A 22,281-nucleotide genomic window follows, 5' to 3' on the forward strand; every position below is an offset into this window, starting at 1 on the left:
TGCAGCCTCACATGTGGATATATATCGCCCAGATTGATATTCTTCAATTTCATCTACTGATTTGTCCTTCTAAGGAATGATATTATACTGAATCCGATCATGACCCTTGTATACATATTTGTATAGGTATTTTACAGCTTTAATAGTGGAACAGACCTCAACATTGATATGGCAATCGAACAATGTTGATAGATATGGGTTGTATGGTATCACCCATCAATTATCAAGTTCAGAACCCCGTATTTTGATAGTCTCTCCTATATTCATCCTTTTATATAAAGGATACCCGTCTTTATTAATAGTGGTGGCATCTGAAAATTGCCGATGAAAACCATACTTACAAGATAACTGCATCCCACATTTACGCATGCATGAGCATTTAGAATTTAAAGTTCCACATGGACCATGCATCATATGTTTAAGCACTATCTTTCGTAGGGTAGGAGAATTTACTGAAGGGATTTCTGCACATATGAATTTATCATAATCTTCAACACGTTTCAGCTTGAACTCTGGCTTTAGAATTATTAAGAAATTAGCATGTGGAAGACCACATTTCTGAAACTCAACTACGTATATCATAGCAACCACCTCACCAAAGCATTTTTGTTTCTTGATTTGATCTTTCAAAGCCATTAGTTTAGCATGAAATATTCTTGCAACTAAATCAGGGCGATCTTGCGCTTGTTCTCGACCACTCAATTCATTCTTAATCTCTGGCCAATTAGGATTGCATGTCATGGTGATGAAGAGATCTAGCTTACCAAATTTTTGGACCAAAGCCATTGCATTAAAATATCGCCGTTTCATATCCCGCGGACCACCAACATATGAACAAGGTAATATGACCCTGCGCCCTATATTTGCTGCTATTGTTTCACCACAATCTAGAGAATCAAGCACGCCTTGATATAAATCAGCTCTTATGGTCTCTTGATTATTGCAGAAAAAATCAAGTCTTGTATTCTCTATTTTGATATACATATCAATTATGTACTGCTGAAAACACCTTCCAGCCCGAAGCAGCAAATTATTTGGCCTAATTTGTAACTTGTACGCATAACACTCTCTTGCCGACACAAACGTATCTGCCTTTGTATTCCTTCGTGCAGAGCCTACAACATAAATAAAGATAAATATATTACAATTCAGGTACTTGTGCAGCATGTCTGAATTCCACAAATATGTACATATATCCAAACTTACGTGTTGCTTCCTCTGTAAGTAGCTCTTCCGTTGTATGAACAACACATGACATAATTGGATCAACCTGCATAGCCACTTGTTGATCCCCACCCCATATTATCTTCTAAAGTCCTTGAGTCGGTCAACACTCACCTTTTGGAAATAAGAGAGGATATTGCAATGGATCATAATAGCCAAAATAATGCTGGATACGATGAGTCTTAGTTGTTCTCCCTCGAACAACAACATGAGGACTACTGCTTTGGCTAGAAGCTGCATTATCTGGCAAGATCCCAGCAACTTCATCCACTGATGGAGCATTGTATACTCGTTGATCAGGAACAATATTTGTATTTTGAACAATAGTTGTATCTTCATTAACAGAAACCTCTCGTAAAGTTCTAAAGAACCTTGCATATGGATTATCTTTACTGACATCCATCAAAATTGCAATGATGTCATCGCGTATTTCTGGAGATCTATCTATACGCTTGGTTGCCTCAGCCATTCCGTCGTAGAAATATAGTTGCAAATATCTAGCTTTACTATCTCCTGGGATCAAATCTGGGATAGAATGATATATCTGCCCATGCGCTTTAAATACGAATATCCCTTTATACTTGCTGGCCTCATAGCTCCCTCCCAACGAACTAAACGCAAATAGATTGTTGTATAAACGAGCATATTTCTTGAAATGCATAGCATCTTCATCCACACTTGTAAAAAGCCTTTGCAATTCAGCAAGATATTCATTCATAGCTATTTTGATTTCACCATTTCCACAACAAAAATATAAACCCTCAAATGCAAATTTTTTAGCATTACATTTTACACAATAGTGTGGATCAGGTAATTACTCAGGACTATCAGGCAATTTCAGCTCGGTTGTTGCTTTTGGTTCACCTGCATGAAAATATGTTAACCTAAGTATGTTGACACTAATTTCTAGGCATACATAAGGTTTACATTCTACAACCCAGGTAAATGTGTAACAATTATTACCAAATTGGCGCTTCTCTTTTTGTCTAGGTTCTTTTGCTCTGCTTTCACATTGGACGACGTATAGATATGCAAGTCAATATCACTATAGGAGGCTAAAACTCGGAAAGATCTATGTACATTCTTGCACAGAATATATTGCATATTAAGATTACCTCATAGGTTGTCACTGAGACATCGCCTCAATTGTTCTCCTGCGTCTGCTCATGCGTTCTCCACTTCGTAAATTCACGGGTGACTCAACTCCCAGCTGCGCGTCAATACATCGGTCCGATCCTTCTAAAACAGTAAAAGTAAATATACATAAAAAAAAACAGCACAATCAATACTAATGATATGTTTTCAACAACTAAACAATACAAAACACCCATTACCACTATTGTCCAAACACAGATGTTGTTTTTGCCTACGCGTCGTAGATTTTCTGTTACAATCCACATTAGAACTAAAATATATAATCAGCATATAACGTCCCAAATATAACTAAGCCTAAAACATAACAAATTAAAACAAACCTTGAGATTGTTTCTCTTCTAACAGATGATTCCAATCCAGCAGGTGATGCTGCTTCCATAGAATACAGATATGGTCAGTATAATTATACTCTCAGACCATGCAAATACATGATCAATATCAGTATGTAAATTAATAGTATCTAATACTACCAGTGTTAGTAGCCAAATGTTCAACATGCATCTGCCTACGGATTCTGCCAGTTATGCTGCCTCCTCTATTGTTATGAACACCAACAGCAATATATATGAATATAGTATCTAAAAAACTATGACTACAACAAACTATGGATACCTAGCATTTTTGTTATCAATACCTCACTAATCTAGACTGGGACATGGATTCGAATGCACGTCTGCGCCTGCTCATACTCGGTAAAGATCGAGGAATCATGTTGAATTTAATCCTATTCACCATATACTAAACCCTCAGATTCATATAAATATAAACCATGGTATATAAATATATTCCATCCACACATATTCAACATCATACATTTAGTATACCATAAGTCATCCAAAAATGCTTACAACAATATTATGTATTCCAAAGAGGGGAAAAAAAAGGAGGAAAAAATTATAAATAACCAAGGGCCAGTACACATTTTATAACAAAATCTTAGGCCTGATATAATACATTCTGAACAAAAGATGGACGCAAAAGTTCTTACACACAAATCAGCAAAACAACATATTACACAAATATAGCCCATAGTGGCATCAGTAAATTTTTTAAATTCCAGTATTTGCATACAAAATAGCCATCAAAATGTTTACATCACAACAGCTAATAATTATGCAAATCTAACACGTTTTGCAATCACACATAGAGTACTCGGACCAACATCAGGAGTACATGGTGTCCCCATTGGTCGCTTAGACGCTAGTTTGGAAGGTGTAGTTGGAGCAGCAACAATCACATAATTGTGTTTAACATCCTTAGGTAGAGTTACCGGAACTTCTTTAAATAGGAAAGGCATAAGCCTAGCATTCTCCTTGTGCCCTTTAGTTCTCTCTTCTAATGATAAACAACTTTCCCTTTCTAAAGAACACATAACACCCTTTAAATTTGTAGCACCATAGTTTGCATCCACTATGTCTAAATTATACTGGTGCATAATATAATAGATGGCTTTTTTTGCAACAACTTGTCTGGATTTATTACTATCTGAACAAATCCCACTGAAGAAACACTCCATCCCACACTTTTTGTATGAGGACACGTCACTTTCAGCCAGGATATGAATCCCTGAGTAGCAGAATGCATTGTTTCTATACTTGTCACAAAAACTGAAGTATTTCTAATCACCTTAGGAATAAATCCCACGTAATCAAGATGAACATGTACAATGTCACCAGATGTTTTCACACCAGAGCACTTCTTATTATTATCACCATATTCCAGACTATTTCGTTTTAACCTATACAGTTTCCCATAAGTTTCATACATACGCATCCTATCCATAGTAAAACCTCCTACACAGACACCATACTTTTTAATTAAGAAGTGAATGCCCTCTGAGCTGCCAATTCCTTAGGCTTGTCAATGGTTGTAGACTCTCCACTATTAAACCAAAATATGCCACGCTGATCTTTCGTTCTTATATAAACACATGAACAACACTAAACGCATCATCTACAGAATACGTAGGCTTAGGAAAATCAAGACAATCAGTGATCTGCACCAGCAATGGGCAAAAAGGAATACAGATTTTGTCTCCAGAAGGAGTAGCCATAACCTGAAATGTTTCGTAACAATATTTCAGAATAACTTTTAACACACCATAAATGGGTAAACTACTAATGCACATTATTATTATCTATTTTCAAAAGAACATGGCCTTACTATCAAGAAACACACATAAGTCACCTATTACTTCATACCAATTAATCAACTTTAAGTTGCAGTATCTAAAATAACATATATATATATATATATATATATATATATATATATATATATATATATATATATATAACAATCACATGAAGCACCATAGGAACACAAATTTGATACACCCACTGGAGTGTTAAATTTTTCTGCATATAGTATAATACAGTCAAAAGAACAATGGCAACAACCAAGATAATCATTGTTTGCCTTACATATAAGTTAAACCATTCAATACAGACCTAATCTAAGTACAAAAGGGCATTACATAAAAAAAGCGTATAAGCCTACATGCTAAGAATACACTTAATCCCTTATATTAGAAAGTTACCACAAAAGCAAAACAACAGTCTAACCCCAAATAGGACACTGCGGACCTACTATCCTAAACACAACTAAGTCGATTTTGGAAACTTCAAAACGGACTCCAATTCTGGAAGATCAGTCATGACACGCTTCGAGCTTCCTATTTTCAGATTTACTGAAGATAATGAAGGCAAAACATCTCAACCCTTACAGGATAAGTAGGAGTTGGGAAATGAACTAAGGCCCTTTTCCCCTACTTTGCTGCAATAACACACTGACCACCAACGCCAGAACTAGGAGCATTAGTAAATCCAGAATGAGGAGCCAAACTCTTGATATGTTCCTTAAGAAGTATATATTTCTCCCGCATTGAAAAGCACTTTTTGCTCCATGTTACTGCAGCACCATAATTAGCATCAATAATCTCAATATTGTATTGGTGAGCTATGTCAAAAACTGTTTTCCTTGCTACCTGCTGCTATGCAGTAGGTGCCTCTGGACATGGTTCACTAAAAATGCACTCCATTCCATTATTAGTGTGTGGAAAAGTGACCATCATCCAAGAAATATACATATGCCCCACTCGAGTAGTTGTTATCGCAGTTGCACAAGCACCAGTTTTCCTTGCAATTATACATAAAAACTGAACACAATTAATTGAAACATCTGCATATTCTTGGGCTGGACTTGATTCAGCAGCACCATTTCCAATATTGGCATATCTCATAGGTCTCTCCTGCACTAACTACGCACACTTATGTTTAAACAACTACTCACACAGTTGATACATCTTCACTCTATCATAAGTGAAATCAGCCACCCGAATATTAAACTTTGAAATCAGATTCTGCATAGCCTTTTGTGAGACTCTTTCACGAGACTCCTCAGTAAAATCTGCTTTTCCACCATAGAATAAGAATCCAAAACAACTGTCTGCATGGTTCACCCGGACACAAACATTATTCTTATCACTACGTAAAAGGCTGTAAACTAGCTTTGTGAATTCCAACCAATTTGTTATCTTTTCCAAAAGAGGTTGGAAAGGAATTACAACCTTGTTCGATACTATAGCCATAGCCTGTAACGTGAATACCCATATTCAGAAGACAATGTGTATGCTATCTAATTGGCATGACCCCGTTTCGATCCCCATAAAACAACACAAATAGCCAAGATTTTAAAAAGGGACAAAAGTAAACAGACCAAGTAAAGGGTAAAAATTTAAAAGAAACAAAACAATTCTATGTCCTTAACAAACCAATGGCATCCGCCCATTATTGCACAACACTTTGTTCTGGTAAAAGGAATATACACTAAAAAGCTCACTGTCTATTCACTCACTATCTATTCACCCAATCCACTAAAGTGCATATGACTATAAACACAGTAGAATCCACTCTGAACCAAAATGATACTATACATTCAAACACCTGAAACATGTAAAAGAACAGCCCGAAACACTTAATGAAAGGATTGGTGTCCTTTGAACAAGTGTACTATTTCGTTAGTGGGTTCAAAATTATAAGAAAGCTAATATATTCAGTAAGGTCAAGTGATTGGAATGTCTAGGTGGAGGCCGCTTCCGATCAGTAATATTAATGCATAATTAATATTACAGCTTAATCATGATTGAACCCTTCGGGTCACACCCTTAGCAGTAAACGAACCGACTCGACAAATTAATTCGGAAGAAATTAATTCGTCGCCCAAGTATTAAATATTTAGACGTCGGTAATTCTAGCTTGGAGCGTCGAAATCGAGTGTCGAAGAATCTCAAATGTCGAGCCAAAATTTAGGATTTGGCGAGACGGGAAAATGCTTCAAGTAACAAGTAAAATCGTAGCCACTCGAAAGGATAGGAAAGTGCGCCCAATAGGAGCGTGCCACGTGGCAGCACACATGGCAAAACGCCATGTGGCAGCACACGTGGCAGCCACGTTGGCAGCCGCCAAGTGGCAGCGTGCCACGTAGGCAGCACGCCATGGTGGCAGCGCGCCACGTGGCAACACATGTGGCAAGGGTCGTGCACCCGGGGCGATGGGTCATGGACACAGGCCAAAATAAAATGGCCCAACCGAACCCCACTTGGGGCTCAAGGTTGTGTGACACATGGTTAGTTCACATTGCATGTGAAATGCCTTAGGGACCAAGTGGGAAAGTGGTCCTCACCTAACCATGTGACACTTGTTACTTGATTCTTGGTTTTTTTTAACTAAGGATTGAATTCATCAACCTTTCCATGTGGTTTTTTTTTGTGAAAAGTCCCACATTGAAAGATGAGTGGAATTCACAAGCTATCCTTCCTTATAAATAGCCAAATCATGGCTTGAGAATTCCTTGCTTGAGTAGGAGTTCAATAGAGCATTGCATTACCAAAAACTCTTAAACTCATATAATACTCGGGTTTTGATCGGACCTCACTAACCTCGAGGTAACGGACCTAAAAGTTGCTAGTAGTTTTTGCGGGTGGATTTCCATAGGAGGCTCGCGTATTTTTGGAGCTTAAGCTTTCAAGTAAGAGCCCGACTTTGAGGGTGAAGCACGCTTCAAAGGTAAATTCCGATTTTATCCTTTTATGTTTATTTGTTATGCTTTATGGTTTTATTAATTGCGAGTGGTTTTTTGGGTTAGGGTGTTTTTGCGGTGAATTAGACTCACCAAACCCCAACAGCGGTATCGGAGCCTCGCTCGTTTATTTTTAAAATCATAATATTTTTCAAGGTGTTTTATGGCTTAATTTTTCTGGTTTAAGTTTCTAATTAGATTAGTAGCTCGTATTATCTATTTTAACCTCGTATTAGAGATGACTTCAGCTCCTGAACCCAGATTTTGACGAAAAAATAGTGAATTTTGGGTGGAAAAGGCGTTCTAGAAATGGTTTTACCCTTTCAAAACTCAGTTTTTAGCCAAAAAAAACGACCATAAATGCACTTTTCGAGGGATTTTTCGTTTTTACAAAAAATTTTAAGTCTTTATAACCTTGAAAATTAATTGCATGTTTATGGTGGTTATGTAATTGGTTCAACACATATTTTATATGCAATTTTAAACCTCTTTAGGCATAATTACTTGGTGGTAATTTGTGTTTTAAAGCTTGGTTTTTTTTTCACATAATTGCAAACTTATTGCATTAAGTGTGAAATTGTTGTTCTTTGAGGCTTCCAATTACTAAAGATTCAATCTTAAATTATGTTAAGTGATTGAAACTTTGAGTTACTAAATTCCATGAATTTTTGTTGAACTTTGTTGATTTAATCATTTTTTAGTTGATTGGAATCATAAAGTTTGAAACTTGTGATAGAAATTTTTTTATCTTCATATTGGAAGATATAATTTTTTCAAGGATTCAACAATTATTAAATTTGGAACCTTCATTGAACTTATGTTCATTTATCCAACTCCCTTTTTTTTGTCAAAAACTCAAGATTAATTTAAATTAATTAAATTGATAGTGAGTAATTGCCCTCTTATTTTTGTTGCACCAAGTTAAACCAATTTTTTTAAAGAATGGTTCTTGGAAATAATTTTGGTTACATGCACTTGGATGATTTTTTATTTAAGTTAGACTTGTTTAAATTTTTAATTTTGCTCACGAAAATTAGTTCTAAAATTAATTTAGAATTAATAAATTGTCACACGAAATTTGGGATTAAAATCCCGAGGCTATGGCACGCAAATTGAGGCAAAGCCTCCCTTGGCTAGCTGGGCTGCATAGCAGCCCGCATGTGGCTGCCAAGGGCATGCTCGATGCGTGCGGCTATGTGCGTGAGGTGTGCGAGCGTTTAGTGCATGAATGTGGTTGGTATTTTGGTGTAAAGGGGCAAGCAGTCGTGGCCTTGTGTCTAGAACCTTGTAACCCGTAGCAAACGCTACTAGGGTGTACCTAGCTAGTGCTACGTGGGGTGGCGAAGGCACGTGCGCCAAGCCGTATAGTGCGGGGTTGTTAGACAACCTTGACTTTCATGTGGCACATATGTAGTGCGTGAACCACTTGAGTACGGTTGGCTTCGTGTTTGCTTATTTTGCCATTTTCATTATTTTATTAATCTAATTTGGTTTTAATTATTTTAATAAATTTTGAAGGCTAGGCCTCGGTTTTTTGAGCGGCATTGGCAAAAATTATTTTGAAAAATTTTGTGTTTTACCGGCTTAATTAATGGATTAATTGAGTTGGATGCGGAATTTAGTGGGAGCTTTAAATATTAATTGCGCTTATTTTCATAACCGGTTAAAACAACTTTGACTAGTTTTAATTAGGCGTGTTAATTGGATTAACCACCTAGATTAGTTACTAGTTCTCGCGTGTTTATGTATTGTTACTTGTTTATCGTTGTAAAATGCATGGTCCATTCACAGATAGTGAATGGATGAATGGAATGTATATTCTCTCAAAGGTTTTATGAAATGGCAACTAGTGGGGCCCGATTAGGATAGAAAATACGGAGTGTGATCCGTGATGTATTTTTGTAAATCTAAATACGGTCTGCGAATCGTAGAATATTTTTGTACCTTAATATTTAGATTAGTCCTAATCGTAGATACTAATAGTTGCATTTATTTTTGTCAAGTCTTAGAAGACGAAGCCATGAAGTTGCAAATGAAGACCTTTTGAAGATTTTAAGATCTCAAGGGGTCATGCTAGTTGCCAAATGCATCTCTATTTATGTTTTTCGATATATATATGTTTATGTATATGAATTATATATGTTAGATGCATGTTTAGAATTTCGAATGTTGTGATGATTAATTAAGTTCACTTAAATCAACCAACATAGAAACCCTAGGTCCCTAAATATTGAGTAAAACTTGCCATTTCAAAACAACACTTACCAACCGAACGAGGGTAGTGGTGGGCTACGCCAAAGCGAGGCATCACTACCTCTCCAAGGAACGTAAGGCATACCGGGTATGCAAGTTGGTTTTTGTTGTACTCAACGATATGAGTGATGGAGTCCTAACATGTCGTGGCAAAGTGAATAAATTGTTGAGAGAGCATTAGATGCAACGATTTATTCAACCAAGAGTGGCTTGGAGCCATTAGCAAAGCGTTGCTTACCTTAGGAGATTGAGTGTTAAGACAAGCCAAAGCATGCTTAACCACTCTTTGTTTCTTTGGATCTTGAAATCGACTTATTCTCGCCAAATGGGGACAATTTTAATGCGTGGATAAGACATTTAATAAGATTGAAGATTTTCATGAATACCTTTTAATTTTCAAACTTATTATGTTATTTACTTGATAAATGGTTATACTTTGCAATTATATTTGTAGAATTCCAAATCAAACTATATTGCTTTCCATGATTGGTAAAGGAAATCTTTGAGAATGGTTCTCAAAGAAAAGTAAAGCATTTCTAAAATACAATTCTCATAAATGACTTTTATAACAAAGTCCAAAAGGACGGTTGGACATCATGTATTCAAAATACTAGGTAATTTTGATAAAACCTGAAGTATTGAGTTGCAAACTCAAATTGTCAATATTGACAACCAACATATCTTTTCGCTTAAAACATATCTTTCCGCTTAATACATAGATGAGTAGGACTCATTGATGAGTAATTCAAGCGTGAATTAAAGGAAAAGATGGAACTTTGTTTTACGGCGCATTAGATGCTTAATTATGCCTAACAAAGTATAAAAGTCAAAGACTCTTAAAGAAATGGTTCTTAAAAGATTATGAGATAAAGTATGATAAGAAATATGGGAAACAAGGAACGAAGAAAAGGAATAAGATTCCATTTCAACCCATGAGTTCATGTTATTGTAGTTAACTTAGCAATTCGTTATCTTCACAAGTATCGGATACTGCTTGAGTGTTCCACTTTGAAAGTGACCTCAAACTATTGAAGATAAGCTAAGTTATCGACTTACAAGCTAAGAATGAAGCAAGTGGTGCTACATCAGTTGTAAGGACGTATGCTTTGTTTAAAGACCTTTAAGCTAAGGCTAGAACAAATAAATGGTTATTGTGTTCCATAATCAGCAATTGATCCGTTTACACACGGAAAGACTCACATTAAAAGCAATATAATGAGCAATAGTTGCAAATTTATTTGAATGGCATGGTTGTCTAAACCATGAGTCAAGAATGCTTGATTATAAACAAACATTATCTTAACATGATAAACTAGTAAAAGCTCAAATTCATGGGCATGATTTTTGTTTCGAACATCTTTAGCAATGTCACATCGACAAGAACGTACTCACTCAAGGCTCTATTAGATAGGCTCTTGATAGTTGATCGATTCGGAATCGTTCTAACAATCAAGTCTTACTTGTTGAAACCGACAAAGTAAAGAGCTATTGTTCTTGGTATAGGAAATTGACTCCGAAAGCTAAAAAGGATTCATTTACTTCAACGTCTCACAAAGAATTTGAAAGAATATGGTTATATATCAAATGTGAACAAACTTGACCTTGAATAGTTCAAGAGTTCAGTGAAGTATAGAATCGACTTGGCAAGATATCAAAACGTCTAGATTAGATCGAGCGATGTTTTCTTGAGCCAAGCGTGACCATCACAAAGTTATGAAATTGAAATTTTAAGAAATAACTCCACAAAGAACATAGTGTCTTCACGGAGACCTCGATGCCATTTAAAAATGACTCAAACAATGATGGATCACACCCCTTCCTATAAAGTTCTTAAGATTTTCATGAAGGACTAATGTTACACTAAACAAAATGTCGAAGCTAAGAAAGGACGCCATATTCAGTTATGGATAGAATTATCTTCTAAATGTCTTTTCAAGTATATGTCTAAAACTCTTAGCCACAGTGGGAGTTCATTGGCTCAGTGGGAGCTAAATGACTCAGTGGGAGCTCACCAGCTTAGCAAGAGCTAGGTGGTTGAGTGGAAGCTTAATGTCTCATTAAAGGCTAAGATAGCTCAAGTGGGAGATAACAGTTTGTTTCACAACGAACTTTTACCCAAAGACAATATACATGTCTCTTTGTAAGCATTCAAGTGAGACCATGGGCATTACCTCCACAACCTAATTAAGAACATAGTGTTTGTTGCTCTAAGTGGTGTTTTTCTGGAAAGTAACACGTTTCCAAAACGACAAGTGGGAGGAAAATGAACTCGATGACCATCAAGCTTAGCAACAAACTAGAACTGAGAATCTCAGAAGACCTTAAAAGGGCTTGGTGAGAATACTTTATCAAGAATACTCAAAAGGACTTTACAAGTGCCTTAAAAGAGAATTCATTTCTCACAAAACTTTTGAAAAGTTGGAGTAAGATCAAGAATATCAAAGGGCTTTGGAAGCGCTTTGAAACTCAGTGATTGATGCAATAACCCCGTATAGGTATAGAATTCACCAAAGGCTTGGGTTGAATCCTGTAAATTTTCTATTAAGTTAGAAATAAACCTAAGACTTACAAGCATATTATTTACTATTAGATAGTAAAGGAATAATGTCTTGTAAGATAGCTATGACAAATCCAAATTTCGAATAATGGTTAGAGGCCATAAAAATCCGAGATAGACTCCATGTTTGATAATCATGTTTGAAACTTGATTAATTTCCATAAAGGGTGAAAGACCCATCGATTACAAATAAGTTTTCAAGGAGAAAACGAACAAATGTGGAAATGTATATGCATACATAACTAGATTGGATGAAAAGGATACAATTAAATTCACGGAGTTGATTTTAATAAAAACCTATTCACCAATCGGAATGCTAAAGTCTTTTCGTGATTGTTTTAGCAAAATTGCTCATATGAAATATGGCAAAATAGATAACAAAACCGCCTTCCCAAAATAGGATTTTGGAAGTGACTATGGAATAGTCTAAGGGTTTTGAAAATCTAAATAATGCTAGATTTGAAAGCAAGCTCAAGGAATCTGTCATGGGATTAAAGGAAGCATTGCATATAGAAATTGGAACGTGTTTTCTGATAGAGGAATAAACTAGTCCTTAATTGCCTATCCCAAAATCAAACACTATTTATAAAATCCTAAACCAACCTAAAACAAGTATAGGTAAGTATAGGGTCGAACCCAAAGGAGTTAGTTGGTGTTATCATTAGCCAAAATCAAGCTATTTCGGAGATATAAGTGAGAAAATGGTTGGTGTTATGATAGCAAAATTAGACTAATCAAGTAATTTAATAAGCTAAATTCTAGGGATATTGGTTCCACATGCTAATTCAATAATCGTGCTAATCGACAATTTCTTCGTTTGATTCAAGAATTGCAAAGGACAAACAATAGTAGCAATCAAGAGAGTTCAAGAGCTATCTCCTAGAGGCCAAACTAGGGGTCACTATGAATGGCTAATCAAGGAAATTCATAATTAAACTCAATCAATTAAAGCAATTCTCAAATTGATGGGTCATGTCATTAAGAAATGCAATGCAATCTAGATCAATCTTATAGTTTGATCATTCCTAATCTAATTAATCACATGCAAAACTATGTCAAACAATTTAATTGCAACAATTCAATCAATCAAAGATCATCAACTAGCACAAATTATCAATCAAGCATGCTTCCCCTTCTCCCTGGCAACTAATCTACTCACTAATCGTGGTGTAACTCAAGAACAAATCACTAGAAATAGCATTGATCATCATTCTAAATCAAAATCAAGAGAAAGCAATATCAATTACAATATCCAATTCAAATCCAAGCAATACAAACAATCAAAGATGAAACTAAATCAATCAATTAAGAGATGAACTAGAAGAAGAAAATCTTACTAACATTAATAATTGAAAATGAAGAAATCCAAGCACAATTGATCCAATGTTGAAATACAAATCCAATACTAAGAACTTCTCTCTAACTTCTCTCTCTAAAATTAAGCTAATGAAAATTATGTAAAAGTTATCTTCAAAAAGGAATTACAAGTGTATTTATAGGCAAAGAAGAAAAACGGGATTCCCGCGCCCTCTCTTATAAAACCCCGCGCCCGTGGAAAAATGGGTACGGAACCCATAAAAAACTCCGCTAGCTTTCTGGGCAACACTCGCGCTCGCGGGTCTTCTAGCCCGCGCCCACGGCAAAAGCACCCGCGCCCGCGGCAAAAGCGCGGCGAATCCCCTGCTCCCAAAGGGTGATCAGAGGCTCGCGGTCTCTCTGGTACGAGCGGGCTCTCCAAACTACCCGCGCCCGCGGCCTTAAGTACCTGCGCCCGCGGCAGACTGGCAGGGCTTGATGCCCTCTACATGCCCTCTCTAAGCCCTCTCCAAGCCGACTATTTCCTCCTTGCTTAGTTAATATAACCCATCTTGATTCCCTTGCAAAGACAAATCCTAGGTACCTACAAGAACAAACAACGAAAAGGAATAAAAGGGAAAAAGAACCAAATAAAAGGAAAACACGAAGAAAACACGAAAAACACAAGGAAAGAAAGAAAGAAAGGAATTAAAGGAAAAAGGACCAAAAATAAGATAAGAAAGCATAAAAAGGAAGATGAAATCATCCTAAAAGACTACCCTATGAGTGCCATAAATGACACTCATCAAATTCCCCCAAGCTAGACTTTTGCTCGTCCCGAGCAAAACAAAGGCTAAAAAGGAATAAGAAGGGCTTATTCAAAATAAGAAAAGAAAAAGAAAGAGGTGAGAATATACACTAACTCACTTTCGTAGGAATCACGGTCAATTTTAGCAACAAAAGACAAGCCCTTTAAACCCCTAGATCGCTCTAGAGGACGAGTGATGCTCTCGTAAAGGTTTCCTAGAGATAACCTATAACTCTTATTAAACAAACAAAAGAAGGAAAAAATGAGGCAAAATACAAGAATAAAGAGCAAATAAAGAAAAACAAAATAAAAATAAAAATCTTTGTGAAATGGACTTTACAAAGTGACTATAGTTCAAATGAATAACAACCTTTCTAAAGTAAGTAGTGGTATGCATGTTATAAAATACCTAAGGTTAATTGAAACATAAATATGCTAAGCATAGGAACTAGTTGTCACACTCCACTTTCATCCCAAACGATCTTACCGCGTTCCCCCTACTAATCTCATATCTCCCCTTAGTGAGCGTCTCATAGATTCCACGAAGGAACCAGAAAAAGATCGAATTTTTGGCTTACTCGACATCTTGACTTCGCATTCCCTTTCCTTAGGCTATAACCCATGATTCCCTCCACCGATGAATGACTCAACCCCTAGGTCAAAAGGTCTTCCCAAAGGTTGTAACGTAAGGCAAAAAGGGTTAAGGTAGGCTAAATTTAAAATTTGGTGGTTAGCCTAAATTGTGAAGCAAAGATTAGCCAAATCTTAACACCAAAATCGAGTAATCACCAAACAAAAACATATTAACACCCCCAAGCTTATTCAAAGAAACAATCTACAATCATAAGAACAAAAGGCGCAAACGCTTTCCCCCCAAGCTAAAAGGAGTATTGTCCTCAATACATAAAAGGGAGAAAGACACTTGAATTTTTATGGTTTTTTTTTTTTTTTTTGAATAATCTCTTACTTTATCAAAGCATTAGTCCTTGCCATTTTATTTGGGATGGCTTTTACGTAGTCATTTTCCATTATTTTCCGAATATAAACAACTCAACCTTGTTCACCAAATTGAACCAAAATCCAAACTTATACACCACAATCTTCCAACATTGACCATTGCTTCACAAAAACCAAGAAAAAAAATATGAAAATGAGACAAAAGGCACAAGAATTCTAAATATGTGGCTTGAAAAGAAGGAAAAAAAAGTCCAAAGGGCTAGCAAGAAGGCAAATGTTTCCCTAAACCCAAAAGTAAAAATAAGGAAACTATCCTAGAGAAAGGAAAAATACCTCCCCGAAAAGATGCCTTTGTCCTCCCTAGGTGGTTCGGTCTCGGTCTTAGGAATCATACGTTAAGATTCAAGATTAAGTTTGCGAAAGTCAAGGATCTATGCCACTCATGCAAGAATATGATGAAAGCTTGAAAAAGGATGAATCTCACATGGTTGTAGCAAAAACTCACTAAGGTTATCAAATCAAAGATAGGGAGCAACTACCAACATGCCACAAACAAGTAGAATCCGACTTCATGATCCCCCTAGTTCTAAACAACTACCCTAGCAGGCTTTATCCTAGAATCAACCAAACGTATTCTCAAACCGTGCAAACCTTGACCACCTAGTAAGGTTATTATCCAAAAGAAAGAATCCATTGTTTACAAATCCAAGTCAAAAAAGAATGAAAGAGTGAAAAATAAAGCCTCAAAAAGCTATGTACAAAACCAAGAACAAAAAGAAGAGAAAAAAAAATAAAATATGGAAAACCAAGATAAAGGAAAAGTAGGAGAACAAAGAAAAGGACAAAGATGCAATCATAACACGTATTTCCCAATCGACAAACAAGCGGTCAAATGGCCACATCGCCAAAGACCCCAAACACACTAGGTGTTATAATCATACATCCTCGAACCGTTCAACTCTCCTAAAAATAATCCTAATCTAAGCAACCAAGAAAAGTAAAGGAAGAAAAGTAAAGAGATAAAACAAGAAAGGCCTCACCAAGCGTCCAAGCTATGCTACAATAATAAAGGAGCAAGAACGACCTCCTCTAAGAAGCTTCGAAGACCAAAGCAGTGGCTATGAGCAAGGTGAGAAAAAGAAAATAAAAGGACTATATACAAAATGAAATTGTTAGTAACTTCCAAAAAAAAGCAAACAAAAGTAAACTTACGCGAAAACTATGTACAAAGAACAAGAGAAACCATCATCATCATCATCATCAATAGAAGGGACCACAAAACATCATCATCAAAAACCAAGACAACAAGATAAACAACATACCAACGAGACTACCAAGAGCGAAGCAAGAGAAATACATCAAAGCCCTTTCAAACACATCCCCAAGAGTCCAAGGTGCCTCCCTAAAAACCTACACTAAAACATCCTAATTGATCCCCCCCTTACAAAATAAGGGCATCGACCGCGATGCTTAAAAACATGCAAAGCTAAAAGGGAGGAAACAAAAAGGGAATCAAACAACCAAGGGGGAAACTATTGGCCACTAGGGCCGGCACCACCATCATCCACATCCCAACCTCCGGTATAACCGGGAGGGAATCCATAGTGTAGGGAATATTTTCAAACGTTAACCCCTAGCTTGAACCCCACTGTGATCATACACTAAAGTACGGTGGCATCCAAAAGGGAAGAAGATAGAGTAAAAGAGTCGCCAACAAGTTTTAGGAACTTGTAAACCGTTCACAGAGTGAAGGTTACACCCCTTAACGATCCAAGAGATCGTCAACTCCATAAGGTCTAGAACCAAATAAGGGTTCGGGGATGAAGGTACAAATCCAACCTAAAAGAGATTGAACCTGCCCTAATAATAGGCCTCTACTTTATTCTGATCGCATTCATGTGCGCTTTTTAATTAACATGCAATCATTAGGATTAACCCAAACCTGTTTATCTATGTTGGTTGAATATTAATACACAAATAAAATATTATTGGCGATCACTTGAATTATAATCAAATTAACCCTAAACAAGATTATTAATTATCTTATTAAGCGTGATTACAAGTACAAATTCCCTTTAAGCATGCATAAAAGGCGTGATCAAGCAATAAATAAATATCAAGCAATATAATAAATAATAAATAATCAATAATTATAATAGTCATAAAAATAATCATCATCACAATAATAATAATAATAATAATAATAATAATAATAATAATAATAATATTCATAATAACAATTATAATCATAATCATGTTCATGTTAATATTAAAGCATAATAATAGTAAGATCCTAGCCATGATACTAACAAGATTAATAACAACCCCTAGCATGTCACTAAGCAATAAAAATCAAATCTTTAACCCTAACATGATACTAAGAATCATAAATATTAGGAAGAACATAGGAAGCATCACAACAATCATATTTAATATTAAAATTACCCTAGACATGATACTAGGAATATCATAATAACAATATAAATATGATTTCTACATCATAATATCAATTAAACCATTAAATTACTTACTTTGATGCCTCGTACCTCTTTCTAATAACAAAATACACACGTTAGTAACTTCAAGGAAAATAATAAACAAAACGATTAAATTAAATAATTGAAAGAGAGATTTGGGACCAAACCCTCAGAAATTAAAACCTTTCACGTCTAGGGCGAAGGAAACTTCGAATATGGCTAGGTGTTTCTAGGTCTTGTGAATGCGGAATTTTGTATATGAAAAGCAAAGTTTAGAAAAGAGAAAGAAAGAAATAATCAAGAAAACTTGATGAGAATTGGTGAATGATTAAGAGAGAATTAGAGAATTAATGATTGCGAATGAAAACTAATTGTAGGTGAATTCGTGAGAATTGGTGAATGAAAACCGAGTTTTTAATACGTTATTTATAAAGAAAATCAGCCAAAAAGATAAAATATCAAAACAGAGCACTTGGCGCATGTAAAACGAGAATGGCGCACGCAAAACAGAGTTGGCGCCAGGCGCCAATGGCTAGCACCAGGCGCCAATGGCTAGCACCAGGCGTCAATGGCTGGCACCAGGCGCCAATGGCTGGCGCTAGGCCTGGTTCCAGGCGCCAATGCCTGGAGTCAGGCGCCAGGCCTGTTTTTGACGTGTTTTCGAAAATCAGATAAGTTTGCCGTACTGGAAGATAAAATCGTATCTTTTCCTTGAAAATGCTTTTTTATTTTAATTAAAACTCTGAAAAGTCAACAAAAGTCAATTTATCAATGCTAATTGAATTAGGAATGAAAAGAACCTTCTAGAAGAATCTAGAAGACTAAAACCATTCCTAATTGCATTAGGAATGATAAATCATATTAGGCCCTCCTCTAGATCATTGGGCCGCATATAAAGCTCAAACCGAGCCCAGTTTAGTAAATTGGCCATAACTTCCTCAATATTCATCGGAATTGGGCTTATAATATATCGTTGGAAAGGTCTTTGTAAGCCCCATCCAACTACACTACTATTGGACTGGATTGCCTGTTTTCTTAAAATAAGTTTTCAAAAATAGAGAGAAGAGAAAAGAAATTAAAACTTTCCGCAACACTAGACTTTCCACACTTTCGCTTCATTCGATTATGATTCGAAGCGAAAGGTACTCATCACTGGGTTTGGTTTTGGGGAGACACAAATGGGTGTCTACAGAAGCCCCCACTTTGACTCAGTTTGGAGAAATGCAAGTTTCGAAAACAAAAGTCAAAGTATCGATAGGGACGGAGAATGATTCAGAACGTTCTGCGATTCTATATCATTCTTGTAACGCCGATACCTGCAAAACTAGCGTTAGTTAAACTGATAAAAGTTTTAAGAAACGCGTATCTTGCACCGTGAAAGTAACCGATTTGCTGCCGCTTCACTTTTTTGATGACCTTCTGCAAGCTAGAGAATGTCATCCCGCTTGAAAACCGCTACGCCCGTAACTGTTTCCAATTTGGAAGATTGCTTCGCCTAAAACTATCCTCCTCCGCTATGATAGTATTCCACATCCAAGGGAATACCATCGGAGATTGCTTCTCTTGAAACAATCCTCAGCTGTTTGTGAACCCGTATGTCGAGAATCCTCTTTTATTTGGGAATAGTTGCCAACACAACTCTTGTGTAATGTATGACAATCCGATTTTGGTAAAGTTGTCAATGCCACGTAACAATCCATCCTTGGAAATGTCGCCACGATGAAGTGACAATCCGTACCTCGGAAAATTTTCCAAAATCCAATCTTTGGAAAAGTTGCCAATGCTTCGTAACAATCTTTCATAAGAAATTTGCTACGATCGACAATCCACATCTTGGAATATAACTCTTGAAAGCAATCCACCTTGGGAATTTGACAATGCTATGCAACAATCCTTTTAGGAAAATATTGCCACGATTGACAATCCGCGTCTTGGAACATTTGCAAAAAAGAGTCGATCGACAATCCACTTCGAGAAAATTTGCCACTTATTGAAATGAATGACAACCCACGTTGAGGAACCTTTGCCGATATTTATGATGAATAGAAACCTATGACAATCCTTTGGGAAATTTTTCCATAGGGAACTGGGTGTATGACAATCCAATCTCGGAAACTTGCCAGCGATCTATGAATGTATGAAAATCCGAACTTTGAAAAACTTGCCAAACAAAGAAGGAGCACGACAATCCACGCTTGGAAAATTTGCCAGAGATGACAATCCAATTTTGGAAAAATTGTCGTTGAAGAAGATGCACGAAAATCCATTTTTGGAAATATTGTCAGTTGGGGATGACAATCCAATTTTTGGAAAACTTTGTCGTTTAATAAGAATGCACGACAATCCATATTTGGAAATATTGTCGTTTAAGTGCTTCCTTTTGAACCGATTGTAATGAGCCAGTGTTTTAGGCGCTTAAGCTAGGTGAGACGATCTTTCGTCAGGTCGATCACTTAGACTGTAATCAAACCGACTACTTAATCATGTCACCTTACTTGTAGGGTCTAACTGGCATACCAAGGAACCCAAAATTGCTGTATGAGGTCGAAATCACCTTTCTAAGAGGCTTTGAGCTCTGTCGCTGTTGAAAAGATTTAGCGCCAGGCGCTGGAGTAGGGTCTTTCCTGTTCTGCTCCACCTGTACTTATTTTGACTATAGAACTCTGCCAGTCTTTTTAATTATCTTAGGGTTGACCTATGGTTTAGCATTGCTTGACTCATCGACTTGACACGACTCAAGGCATAATCTTGACTCGCTGTGATTGACTCGAGGTTGACTCGACTCAAAGTGTTTGACACATGTGTTAGACTCAAATCAAAGTGATATGACACGACATGACTCAATGTGTACATGACTCGTGTGTGCATTGTATTATGATTGTGCGACTCGAAAATGCAAAAAACAAAAATTTTCCGTCATTTTTGTGGAGGGTACCGACTTTCTCCCGAAAAAGAAAGACGCGAAAAAAGAATCGAAGTGTTTGAAGGTGCATGTTGAATGAGCTTATTCAAATGTTGTGCAAGGATTAATTCATCCTAGGCTTTCTCAATTGTTGACTCCACGATGAAAGTATTTGGGTAACTTAGGCACGGAGGCTAAGCACTTCGTACTTTGTGATGCAATGATGAGTGATGTTGATATGACAAGGCATGCTTTAATGTTGTGTTAAGATTTCATGACAAAGGATTCCTAAGGGAAGTATATTTGGTCATGTATCTGTGATGTGTGTGAAAGTGACACTAAAGTTAGGACGCAAAGGCTAAGTGTGTGGAAAAATATTATTATTAGAAGAGTCAAATAGTGGTGACTCTTAGGCTAGGTAAGCTAATGATATAGGGATCAAGCCCCCAAGTCTAGCTCTAAGTGAATAGGGATGAGCACAGGGGATCCCTTGATATGATCAATTGTGAATGTAAATATGAATGCATTTTTATTACGGCTGCACCCCTTTGTGAGGTTGCCTACGTATCCGTTAGGAATCAGGCCGAACGTAGCTCTAGACGAACCTCGCACAAGTGTGTATACCTCAAAAAGGTCTTTTTAAGGGGTGTAACGTGGTTAGGCTAAAGGTTTAAAGAAGAAGGGGATAAAGGCTCAAGACCCTAGATAAGCCCCCAAGGTGTGAAACTTTGCTTTTGAATATTTGTATTTTTATGCTTGAGTTTCTAATCTTTTTTAGCTCTCTTTTTTTGCTTTAGCATTTATTTTATTTTTGCAAGTGTAGGCAATCCCGATCATGCGGTCTATCACTCACTTAGCATTCATGTTTCTCAGGCACGGTACCGAGCACTCGATAAGAGATGCAATCTGAGACATGTTCTTATCGAAGACATGTTTATGTCAATGACATTGGAACACTTGCCCTTTTGTACACTTGTATTCTGATCGTATTCATGTGCGCTTTTTAATTAACATGCAATCATTAGGATTAACACAAACCTGTTTATCTATGTTGGTTGAATATTAATGCACAAATAAAATATTATTGGCGATCACTTGAATTATAATCAAATTAACCCAAACAAGATTATTAATTATCTTATTAAACGTGATTACAAGTACAAATTCCCTTTAAGCATGCATAAAAGGCGTGATCAAGCGATAAATAAATATCAAGCAATATAATAAATAATAAATAATCAATAATTATAATAGTCATAAAAATAATCATCATCACAATAATAATAATAATAATATTCATAATAACAATTATAATCATAATCATGTTCATGTTAATATTAAAGCATAATAATAGTAAGATCCTAGCCATGATACTAACAAGATTAATAACAAACCCTAGCATGTCACTAAGCAATAAAAATCAAATCTTTAACCCTAACATGATACTAACAATCATAAATATTAGGAAGAACATAGGAAGCATCATAACAATCATATTTAATATTAAAATTACCCTAGACATGATACTAGGAATATCATAATAACAATATAAACATGATTTTTACATCATAAT

At 36.2% G+C, this 22,281-nt stretch overlaps 1 protein-coding gene across 1 annotated transcript; it reads right to left on the bottom strand.

The window, feature by feature from the left end:
• Positions 1-216: 216 nt before the first annotated feature.
• LOC145573275 (uncharacterized) lies at positions 217-1,942 on the bottom strand. The gene is made up of 2 exons (XM_081631784.1): positions 1,339-1,942; positions 217-1,115 (listed from the first exon to the last, which is right to left on the bottom strand). Exons 1-2 carry the CDS (start codon positions 1,940-1,942, stop codon positions 217-219), a joined length of 1,503 nt encoding a protein of 500 aa, XP_081487910.1.
• Between the last annotated feature and the right edge of the window lie 20,339 nt (positions 1,943-22,281).

Source organism: Chenopodium album, chromosome 2, assembly GCF_948465745.1.
Source record: "Chenopodium album chromosome 2, dcCheAlbu1.1, whole genome shotgun sequence".
NCBI classification, from domain to species: Eukaryota; Viridiplantae; Streptophyta; class Magnoliopsida; order Caryophyllales; family Amaranthaceae; genus Chenopodium; species Chenopodium album.

Bases quoted from the DNA above. Each gene is read 5' to 3' on its own strand.
- LOC145573275 (XM_081631784.1), bottom strand. From the start codon at position 1,942: ATGAATGAATATCTTGCTGAATTGCAAAGGCTTTTTACAAGTGTGGAT. The intron at 1,116-1,338 runs GTGAGTGTTGAC...TTTATGTTGTAG, and splicing joins TCCTCTCTTATTTCCAAAAG to GCTCTGCACGAAGGAATACA.